The sequence below is a fragment of the Achroia grisella genome, unplaced genomic scaffold (genome assembly GCF_030625045.1).
Source record: "Achroia grisella isolate CSIRO2021 unplaced genomic scaffold, CSIRO_AGI_Agris_v1 utg540, whole genome shotgun sequence".
Classification (NCBI taxonomy): Eukaryota; Metazoa; Arthropoda; class Insecta; order Lepidoptera; family Pyralidae; genus Achroia; species Achroia grisella.
Window position 1 is genome coordinate 3,124,004 of NW_026712925.1, and position 12,175 is coordinate 3,136,178.

Genomic DNA, 12,175 nt, shown 5'->3' on the forward strand with positions numbered 1-12,175 from the left:
ATTGTTATGACTTTACATTATATGTACATATATAAGATATGTTGAAGTTTTGTTAAAATATATCTAGTACAAATATGTATACCTAATGTAACGTACAGTTGGGTAACTGATCCGATCATGTTTCTACAAATAAGTAAACTCCGACCAACGGAAACAACTATTCTGATTAATTAATGTTCGATTGTATTCGATTGATGTCAACGAAGTCCGAAAGAATCGATTCAATAAGTATCGTCTCTAAACACTGTTAGCAGAAGATCAGCCTGGAAATGAAGTGTAATGTGCCGGCTTTTGTAGTGTTTCACTTTTGTGTTGGATTCTGTTTTACAACTGCTAATATAAACTTGAATTTGGGATCCGATAGTGTTGTTTGGACTGTTAATAATAAAAATGGATGTGAGTATATAGCAATTGTTTTTTTTATAATTATTACTATAACGACAAAGGAATCTGTTAGTATTGTATAAAGTAGGTATAGGTACCTACACGACGATAAGAACAATAATGAATGTGTTGATAATGCTACAAAATATAGGTATATCCCGAACATAGAATCGTTTTATATATGTGTATATATAAAACGGTTCAATGTTCGGGATGAAAAACTTGTATTTATGAAACTAGTATATATGTACTTTTATTTGTAAACTTATCAAATGTTGGTTGCATCTCAAATATATGAATATAAGTATCTAACATAATTGGATATTTTTTTAAAAAACACTACGGCCAAAGTTCTTACTACGAAGCTGTAGTGATATTATAACGAATTTTATTTTTTTACCTACATTAAACACGCATTGCTTAATGTATTCTTTTTTTTATCTGTATTAAACAGAAACTACTCATCTACTAAATAATTCCGTCGCCTTTTGCCTCTTTTTAGCTTAACATTCTCCTTATTATAACGCCATTGTTTGTAAATTATAATATTTGCCCACTGTAACCGTACTTAACCCCGGCAACTATGTTATAGCCGTAAAACATGCATGTATATATATTGTTTTCTATATTGCAGCTATAACGATACCAGGAACTGTCCCTGGTGGCATTTATTCGGACTTGCACAAAGCAGGCGTAATTGGCGACATCCTGGCTGGATTCAATGACGTACTGACAAGATGGGTAGCGTACGACACTTGGACGTATACAGGACATTTTCCCGGTAAATATATATACCAATATATACTGTTGTTTTTGTCAATGAGTGATAATGATTGCATCCTTCTGAAATCTACTGCGCTAACGGGGTATCAGTGAAAGATAATATAATGAGCATTAAGTTACTTCAATTAGGTTAACATGATGAATTTACAAGGAATCAACCATGATAGTTTCTATGGACCACGTAGAAGGCAACCTAACATGGTAAATTGCTAGAAAGCTTCCTGTCCTCTATACTATATTCACATCACATCAACATAGTGTTGATGTGATGTGACATGTTATAGAGTAGGTTTAGAAAAAAACACCATTGTATTTTAAAATGTACAAAGTAATCAATGCAAAAGTTACCACAATTAATAATTTGAATCTCAAATGTTCATTTTTTCAAATACATGTATACTAGTCTTTCCAGTGTTCTTATACCTATACACAAATTAAATTCAAATTCAAAAATCATTTATTCATGTAGGACAACTTAGCCGCTTATGAACGTCAAGTTTTTACATTATAATTTTTTTCCCTACCGTCCAGTTCGGTATATAGATCCAATTGAGAAGAACTGGCAAGAAACTCAATTGAATTATTTTATTTTGAAATCCAGTTTATTTACAATGCATAGGTATTTATATAGGTGTCTATGTCTAACATTAAATGAAAATCCCGAACATGAAAACTATTGCCATGCAATTGCAAATTTTATACCTATTCTCATAAAAGACCTATTGACTTTTCTAAACGATACTTGGGGACAGCAAGTTTGTCTTTAAATCTAGTATTAATATTATGAATATTACTGTTTTTTGGAAATAAGTGAAGATTTTTATGAAGATATAGGATATTTGAATATATAAATTGAGAAGCAGCGGTGAGAATATTTGGCTCTTTGAATTTTTCTCTTAATGAGTCACGACTCTTCATACAGTAGATCGCTCGAATGGCACGTTTTTGTAATATGAATATATTTTTAATATCTGCCGCTTTTCCCCAATATAATATTCCATAAGAGAGTAAACTATGAAAATAACTGAAATAGACCAATCTAGCAGTATCAGTATCAGTGTACTGTCTAACCTTACGCACGGCAAAAGCTGCTGAACTCAGTTTCGCTGCAAGACTTTGAATTTGTGCACCCCATTGTGTTTTATTATCTAATGTGATTCCTAGAAAGACAGTCTATAAATGCGAGAGATTCGTCATTTAATTTTATGTTGCAATTAGTACTAAATCTTTTAGACAGAGAAAAATTAACACATTTTGTTTTGTTTTAAAATTAGTTATAGTCAATACTTAAAATTTTAGCTTAACACATGAAAATTGTAGCACTAAGCCTAAGTCATCCCAAGTATGGTTGGTGAATGGTATCTGCATGTTACGCTAACTACCAAAACAATAGTCCGAAATACCTATTTAATTACCTCCTACAACATATCGATTTGCGCAATATTAATTAAATTATTTTATATTACAGTAACTGCAGAGCAATTAGCACCAGATGTAGCACATCTGGTCTTCCATGGACTGGATACGGTTGCATTTATCGAATTGAATGATTCTCCAATCGGCACTGCAAATAATATGTTCGTTAGATATGTATTCGACGTGAAAGAATACTTGAAGGTTAATAATATTATTTATTTATAATTTTAATCCTATTTATTCTATTTAAGTTGTACTTAATACATATGTATATATCGGGTTTAGATAATACCGGAACGCGTTCACTACCAGCTTAACATAGTGACAGCAGATATAAAATCTAAACATGGTGTATCATAGGGAAGGAAACAGAAATTAAATATACGCGAAATTATTTTGACCAAAATGAACTATTTTAATTGCTCGTATTATTCATTTTACAGTAATGCGAATTATTTCGTAAATAAATATTCCTCAAGGTAACATATAATGCCCTTTAATTATTCGAACAATCTGGATACTCTTATGCGGATATTTTTTGAGCAATAATGACCCGGTAGTAGTAACCGGAAGTAACTACTCGTCCTTCCGGAGCAACTACTCTGTTGGTACTTCTATGTGTGCTTATTGCTATGACGTTATTACTCTGGATTGTGAAATAAAATTTTCAGTGTAAGAAATAAAATATTTGATCCTAAACGATTCAAATAGGAATAGAATCGTATTATAGGTACCTACATACATTTAACTAATACGCATGTGCCGTACAAGTTATGAGTATTATATAGTCCCGCTATATTTTATTAGAAACTAGTATACCTATGTATATTTTTGTGAAAATATGTTAAGTACTAAAAAGTGTAAAGAGTATATAATGATATAGAGAATCAGCTTTACAGTTCAGTAGATTCTTTCTCTAGCATCGATGTAATAAAACGCATTTTTGTTAAATTTGATGCCTCCAATGACATTTTTGGAATAAAAAAGATTGTATTTTTATACAATCACGAGGTGGATTAAGTTAAAATAATTCAGAATACTTTTATTTTGAAACTTATCAGGCAGGAGTGAACAAATTGAAGATAACTTTCCAATCTCCCGTGGAAGCAGCAAAGCAGCGTTCTGATAAACATTTCACGCTCCCTGCTTGTGTGCCTGATATCTACAATGGGGAATGTCACGCAAACCAGATTCGAAAGATGCAAGCCTCATTCGCCTGGGATTGGGGACCAGCTTTCCCTTCAGTTGGGATTTGGTAAGTAATATTATTTAAGTACCTATATACCTAAGTCATTATACAATGACTGGATACGATTAATATTTGTAGAATTACAGTCATTCTCGACTATCAGATATCTTCTGCAATTTTATTTCATCATTTACATAGGAATTATGTTATATAGATTTTGTTATTTATAAACAGTAAATCAACGCTAATTTGAAGTAGAATAATTACTACGTACGTTACATACTACCTACGTATTTACTCATTAGTTTTATATAGTAATTAAATAATTTTAGGAAACCAGTAATTATTGAGTTTTACAACGGAGCTATAATAAGAACGGTTACAACGCACACCGAGAAAAAAAATGGCGAATGGAAACTAAATATTGTGGCTTACCTAGAATCTAGTAAAGTAATAAAGCAACTTGACGGGTACTTAAGTGCAAAATTATCGCTCGAAGGACATCAAGAGGTTAAACTTGGAAAAGATGTAAATCTTGCAACTAGAGATGACGGTTCCGTGGAAGTGGAACTCAATATTACAATAAGTGAGGTAAGATTATAAAAAAGACTTCTGATTCCCATTTTAATTATAAAAGTGTCTTCTTACTTACGAAAATAGATGGAAAGACCAATACAAAATAATTCAGTTTTTAAGAATATTGTAATATACCTACCTATAACTATACCTTATGACAAAACAAAAAAATATTATTGATATTAAGAATACAGAGAAATAAGTTTTCATTTCTGGGTATAAATATGACTGTTTTAGTTTCCGATTAAGAACTTCTAAACTCTTTTACAAATTATTAAAATACATGTTAATAGTTAAATTTTATATTCTAAGCAATTACGAGTAGTTGTCGTGCGGTAATAGTATGAATATGAATGTTTAATTTTTTATATATACCTACTCAATATAGAAACTTACCTAAGTTATAAAATATATAAAAAATCATTTTGCCTGCCATTAACGATGAAGTTCGTAGATATTCACATGTGGTAGTCACACTAGTAAACTGTTTATTTTATTTTTGTTAACAGAATGTTGTAAGACTTTGGTGGCCAAATGGATACGGAGATCAACCCCTATATGATTTAAATATATTTTTCACAACACGAGGTAACGAGAATAACGTATCTCGAAAGAATTTGCGTGTTGGGTTCCGAACTCTAGAGCTCGTTCAAGTTGATGCCTCCACGAAACTCGGTTCGTAGAAATTAAAATGATTTTATTTATATTCCATAAGAGAGTAAATATTCAAATAAAATGTACTAAATATTCAACATATAATACAATTAGTATTTCAAATACAAAGTTAACGGGATTAGCTTAAATAAAATTTATTAATAATTAAGTGCAAGTGTTATATAATGTTATTTCTGGCATTACTTTCAGGTAATAACACAATAGGCGGCGAAGGGCTTGTATTCTATTTTGATATAAACGGCTATCCGTTATTCATGAAAGGATCAAATTGGATACCAGCTGATATTTTACCTGAACGAGGATATAATAAAACAACTGGTAAGTGATGTAATAATAAAATATTATAATACAATACTTAGCAATAAATTGCACGTTAATAAGAGTCTACAAAGAATTTATAATACTTAATAAGTAAAATTTTGTTTTAAGTAAATAGCTTGCTGACTGCAGCACGAGATGCTCATATGTCAATGCTGCGCGTCTGGGGCGGTGGAGTATATGAGTCTGATTATTTTTATGAGAGATGCGACGAACTTGGCATTTTAATCTGGCAAGATTTCCTTTTTGCCTGCGCCATGTATCCGGCTGATACTGAATTTTTGGAGTAAGTTTTTCATTAATGTCTATGTTATCCCCTTAAAGACATGCAAGATAGATACACCTACATTAATTATACATTTTTAGAAATGTCAAGATTGAAATAGAGCAGAATGTTATTCGTCTTCAACACCATCCATCTATAGCAGTCTGGGCTGGCAATAACGAGAATGAGGGAGCATTACGTGGTAACTGGTACAATACTCAATCACAATTTGAAAAATACAAGGAAGAATATATTAAACTTTACGTGGAGACAATGAGACCGATTGTCGAAAACTTTGACCTGGATAATAGAGAATATTTGGTATCAAGTCCATCTAATGGTTTGGAGTCGGAACTCGAAGGATATATTGCTGAAAATCCTTCTGATCCTCACTATGGCGACGTGCATTATTATAATTACTTTGCAGACAACTGGGACATAAATATCTATCCAAAAACGAGATTCGGTTCCGAATATGGTTTTCAGTCCTGGCCTTCTCTCGCCACTACAAAGACTGCTACACAAGACCCTAACGATTTAAGATTAGATAGCGAGTATTCGAAACATCGGCAGCACAGTCCCAATGGAAATTATTATATTTCACAACAAATAGAACGGCATTTAAAACTCGATGAAAGCGATACGAAGCATTATGAAAAATTCGTCTTTTACAGTCAGGTAGAATAGAATACATATATATATATACTTTTCGCCTTAGTTAAAAAAACTAAAGTAATTTAATTTCAACGACATTATTGGTTTGTCACGAAATAGTTTAATAGTTAGAATAGGTTTATTAGACGCTAGATGTTTTTATGAATAAGGCGGATAGAATAAAATACGGTTAGTCTTAGTATAAATAATTGATATTTGTTTTAAATCATTCGCAGATATCACAAGCAATGGCTATCAAGACAGAATCAGAATATTACCGGCAAAACCAGTACGAATGGTATACAATGGGTGCATTATATTGGCAATTGAATGATGTATGGCAAGCACCGTCATGGTCTGGAATAGGTAAGTGAATATTATATAAAAATTTAATACTATCTTGTACTTATGGTTAAGTACAAGATAATATTCAATTTTTCTGTTAGTATAAAGTTCCAGTTAAAAGGTAAATCAGCAGTTCATTTTATAAAGTAACTAGGATAATAAGAACCATGATCATTCTTAAACATTAAAGTACTTTTGTAAATGTTAAATTACAATGTTGAACAAATTAATTACCTTTTTATTTATAAAGAAGACATGAAGAGCATAACTGCACAATGAGTGCAGCATTACAGGAGACACGATTTATTAAAAATGCTAAGATTATTTATGAAATATGTAAAACAGAATATTTTTATGGTCTTGACGACTGTGCTTATAAATTTGTCGATTGTCACTACGACTGCAATACTTAGTACATATGTTGCACCTGAGATTCATACTAAAGTGTTTTTTTATGATCTGTGATCGTGAGATACGATGATTTTACTTTCCTCGGTGGACTATTGGTTTTGCACACTACTTTACTTCCGATGGTTGCGAGTTCTATTCCTTCCATAGTACAAACATTTAAATTCACGATTATGATTGTTTGTATCGGTTTGGGTGTTTTCTATGTATAGGTAGGTATTATTTATGTAATCAAAAAACAAACACTATCTAAGTATTTATGTTAGTCTCTAGTATCCATAACATAAGCTTTGTTTAGCACGGTCCTAGATGGCGTCGTAGAGTCGTAGTTGTGGAGAATTCAATCCAGGAATATTACTATTATATTAACTTTTATTTTTCCGTAGAATATGGCGGCAAATGGAAAATGTTGCATTACTACGCCAAGTGGTTTTTTGCACCTGTGTTAATTTCTCCTAGATTACTTCTGACAGGCGATGTGGACGTATATCTGCTCAATGACAGATTTGTACCTATAATAGACGCACAGATAATTGTGGATACATTCAATTGGAGTAGCTTAACTCTTATCAAATCCGAAAGTTATCCAGCCAATGCCCAGTCACTGAGCTCTAGTAAACAAAACTTTTCGCTGTCCATGTGGAATGTTGATACAGATGAAATTTTTTTGAGGTTCACATTGAAATCTGAAGGAGTGTCTTCATCGCCATATAATTTTATATTCCCAAAACCTTTGAAATCTGTTCGAGGTTTGAGGGTACCTCATATAACGGTAAATAACTTTTTTTATATATATATAGATAATTCTGATTATACTTTGCATATAATAATATATTGTAATTTTAATTATTAAAAGCAATAGGTACCCACTAAACCTATACTATTAGGACTTTTTACTTATTAGAATTATTAGAACTAGTGCAATACTTATTTATTAATAGAAAAAGTGAATTAAAAGTATATTAATAGCAATATAAAATTAATAGACCCAGAATTACAAAATGATAATGTACCTAATGTCTGTTACAGATCAGAGTATCTGACCCTACTCAAGAAATTAATGGGAAACAATTTTATTATCCTGTAGACGTACATGTGGACACAGTGGTGCTCTTCCTGTGGCTTGAAGCTACTGGAATAACAGGCCAATTTGAAGACAATGGCTTTATAGTAACAAACCCTTATGTTCGTACACATTTTATAACACAGAAGAGAATATCAATCAAAGAATTAGAGCATAGTATTACTTATCAATATTATGTCAATTGATGTTATGTATAGAAGTAAGCACCTACCTGTAACAAAAAATATTTATATATTAAAATTGATTTTAATAAAATTTTATGCTTTACTAAATAAAAAAAAACTGATTGAGTTTGAATGTTTGAAAACTAAATGAAATATTTTTAAAAATACATTATTCTTCTATCTGAAAAACAGTTTTGATATTTAATACATCCAACCCTCAATGCATTGTTACGAATAACGTTACCAAAAAATATTGGTTACATTAAAAAATAGAAATAGAACAATAATACATAATAGTAACCAAATGACAAACAGGCCTTGCACACATTTGTAAAAGCAATTCAAAGTTGTAGCTATATATGTATCTATTACTAGCGACACATCAAGGCTTCGCACTCGTGTTTGACAGTGTAATGTATATGACAGAGGTCTGTAACAAATAACCATGGATTATACGTCCATACCTTCCAGAAATGCTTAAAAGGACAGGGAAAACCAAATCAAAATCTTTTACGTGGTGAAGAGCTGTAGAAGTTAGCGTTTATACGATATACGTATAAATTTCGTATAAAGCGTTATTTATATTTAATACTAGCTGCTCCTGCGACTTCGTCCGCGTGGAATTTAACTTTATTTTTCTTTACTTTACCTGCGATCATCGAAAATAAAGAGGTGTATTAAATCCCTAAACCACCAAGATCGTCATAGTTAATTGTTATCGGTACAATTTATCTGCGGCATTTGACTCTCTACTACCTAAATATATTGAAAAAATTTAATATAGAAAGGGAAATACAAACATTTAATTACTTTTCATAAAAATAATACGAATCATGTATAACCTTTTTATAAATTGACAGGGCTATATTTTACTGTATCTATGCTTACAGTAAGGTACTTATGCAATAATGTGTTTCATTTCCAGAGTGATAGTTTCAAGAGATCTTATCGTGAGTTATGAATGTTTCAAGTGCTCTTGAAAACAGGTAAACAAACACTTAGGTAATAGCAGAGATATGATGCAATTGTTTTTTTAGTGTTGTTTGAGAGTAAGCGCTACCTGTACTACAATGTCTGTACACTTATTTCGCTCTGTTTACGTTTAGGTAGTATCTTACTAATATTATAAACGCGTATGTTTGCGAGTATGGATGGAGGTTTGTTACTCTCTCAAGCAAACACTATTGAACGGATTTTGATGAACTGTAAATATATAATATACATAAAATATAATATAAACCAGATGTAGTATGTGCAAAATCTTATGATAAATGACAAGTAAGTGTGATAAAGTTGAATTTGCGGGAGTCAGCTAGTAATAACAACTATGTATACTATAATATATACAACTAGGTATAAATTCAGAGTGGTATAGTACTAATATTATTCTGACTAAAAAAATCTCAGACCGTGAGTTAGAATAAGACTGTAGCTTCCGATGTAAAAAAAACAGATTACTAACCATTTTAGTACTTTGTACAAAGTCCTCTGTTTATTTCTATTAATTAAAATCTATTTCAATCTCGAAGCAGCTTGTTTTGAAGCTCAAAATCTCGAAGCCCCTTTTACCAGACATATCAGAAATGCTACCTCAGTTGAGGCTTTTGAATATAGCTACTACTACTGCAATTAAATGCTGAGTTCTGCGGAATAACCTTTAGAAACGATAAAATAAAATTCATATGATTAGTGACGATATTCCAATGATTAAAATGTACTTTAAGACTACTACAATTCACCAGGACTGTAACGACTCAAAGTCAAACCATACCTGACAGGATTGTTTTCTTTTGTTGTTGAATTCGTATTTTTTCCATAGGTAACTAGTTTTAAGGGGTTATTATTTTTAATTCATTGTACTTGTGATTGTTCTTATTTTACAATATCGTATTATTCAAACAGAATAATTGTATAAAAATATAAATAAAACAGCGAAGCAAATCAATATGTTTATTTCAAACGAATTGCATACAAATACCTGCAATATAAATTCAGGCAGCAGTGCGTTTAAAATAATTTTTGGACGATTTTACATAAACTGGTAAGGGCTGGTTTCGTAGCACTATTTATTAATATCGAATATGGTGTTCCTTATATACTTCGAGTACATTATTCGCTAATGGAGAAGTAGCTATAATTCCAATATTTTATTTTAGATAGCGTGCTTCTACAAGGTTACCTAACGTAACCATTTATTTATCTTGTTGAAAAAAGAACAAGAACACGTGAACAACTTACTGAAGTTTATTAATGAATAAGGTACGGTTTGTGGTGATGATGTTAAATGAAAGGTTGACGAACAGGATTGATGCAGTTATCAGGGGACGTCAAGGCAAACCTATAATGATTGTACGTGTGTTGTCCGATGTAGTAGCTAATATTCTCTGGAATCATACAGACGAGTTAAGAATGTTAATGTAGTACTAATTCAGTGTTAGAATTCAATCCAACAGCACTCGGTATTATCAGCCTACGCCGTTAGAAATCCTGTTATTCAGTCTGCCAACGTCACACTTATGTGTTCTTGTTTTTTTTTTGTATGGTCATGCTAAGTATACAATCAGAGATCTTATAAGTATATAGAAATTACAATATTATTTACAGAACTGTAGGATATCAGATTCTTACATAATTTGCATTAGACAATTTATGTTTCAGAAGGTATTTATTAAAATTATAAAGAAGGAGCAAAGAGAGGTTTTTTTAACAATCATTTAATATAATATGTATTTACTTCAATTATAGTATAGTTACAGCTACTGCTCCCATACAATGTGTTTATTTATTTAAAGTATTTTTAGGTCACAATACAACTATAGATAGTTCCGTCCGTGTTAAAACCTTTAACAGTTTTAGTATAAAATTAAAAAAACTACACAATATTAACATAAATAATAGCGATTGAGTAATGATTAAAAATAAATAGTTATTTCAAAAATGGCATATTTCCAGATCCTTCAATAATATAATATATTGTTTAGATATATATTAAATATATTATGTTCTACACAAAAGGATGACATTTATTTAATAACACAACTATAAAAAATAGAATATACACAATTCAATCCTCAATCAAAATCCGCATATTTAAATATATTCGTATCCAGTACCCAAAAAACGACTTGTGACTTTAACAACCTTACTAAAAATTACCAATCATTTAATTGACCTATTTAATTATTGAACTGTTAGTTTTCATACAAGCTACTTTCTCTATAAGAAAGTGACTATATTCTGTTTAAAATGGTTTTGTAGGTTATTGTTTCTATGAATAAGCATTAGCACGAGGAACTTTTATTTGCAGTGTACAGACTCAGTAAAAACGTTATGTATGAAATAAAATGAAATTACGTAATTTTTTTCTTTTATAAAAAATAAAATTCTATAAAAAAAGCGTTTGTTTTTGTGTGCTACTATGATGTACACTTGATAACGAAATAGAATATATTTTTTAAAGAGACCTTAATATTATATTTCTCAAATTTTTTAATTAATAAGTTAATACGGGATAATATTAAACAAAGTGTTCAAATGTTAAGATTGTTCTAGCCGTTAGAGAAAAATTTTGTTAAAAAATATATAGACCATCAATTGTTCCTCGTCTAAGCAAGTCCCAAATCATACATATATATATTAGAATTGTAAAATATCTTTGAAATAAATATATAATTTCAAAAACAGCTTTGAAATTATAACAAGGAGTTAATTAGTAACATATCGTATCCTAATAAGCACCATTTAAAATAATCACAATAATGTTACACATTTTATATTAAAATACACATAAACAACACACTTATTAGACATACTAGGCGTTGGTTAAATCTTTTTAAGATGTATTTCTGCATAGTAATAGAAAAAAGCAAGTTACTTACATTATGTAAGTAACTTGCTTTTTTACCATTAATTAC

General features: G+C 30.6%; 1 protein-coding gene across 1 annotated transcript; it reads left to right on the forward strand.

The window, feature by feature from the left end:
• Window positions 1-127: 127 nt before the first annotated feature.
• LOC131847597 (beta-mannosidase) lies at window positions 128-8,402 on the forward strand. Its single transcript, XM_059197196.1, has 12 exons — window positions 128-396; window positions 1,019-1,165; window positions 2,636-2,784; window positions 3,645-3,838; window positions 4,105-4,363; window positions 4,858-5,023; window positions 5,213-5,341; window positions 5,453-5,627; window positions 5,708-6,284; window positions 6,497-6,626; window positions 7,400-7,785; window positions 8,043-8,402. The coding sequence occupies exons 1-12, from the start codon at window positions 270-272 to the stop codon at window positions 8,280-8,282; spliced, it is 2,679 nt and encodes an 892-aa protein (XP_059053179.1). The 5' UTR covers window positions 128-269; the 3' UTR covers window positions 8,283-8,402.
• Window positions 8,403-12,175: the final 3,773 nt, after the last annotated feature.

Bases quoted from the DNA above. Each gene is read 5' to 3' on its own strand.
- LOC131847597 (XM_059197196.1), top strand. From the start codon at position 270: ATGAAGTGTAATGTGCCGGCTTTTGTAGTGTTTCACTTTTGTGTTGGA. The intron at 397-1,018 runs GTGAGTATATAG...TCTATATTGCAG, and splicing joins TGTTAATAATAAAAATGGAT to CTATAACGATACCAGGAACT. The intron at 5,342-5,452 runs GTAAGTGATGTA...TTTTGTTTTAAG, and splicing joins AGGATATAATAAAACAACTG to TAAATAGCTTGCTGACTGCA.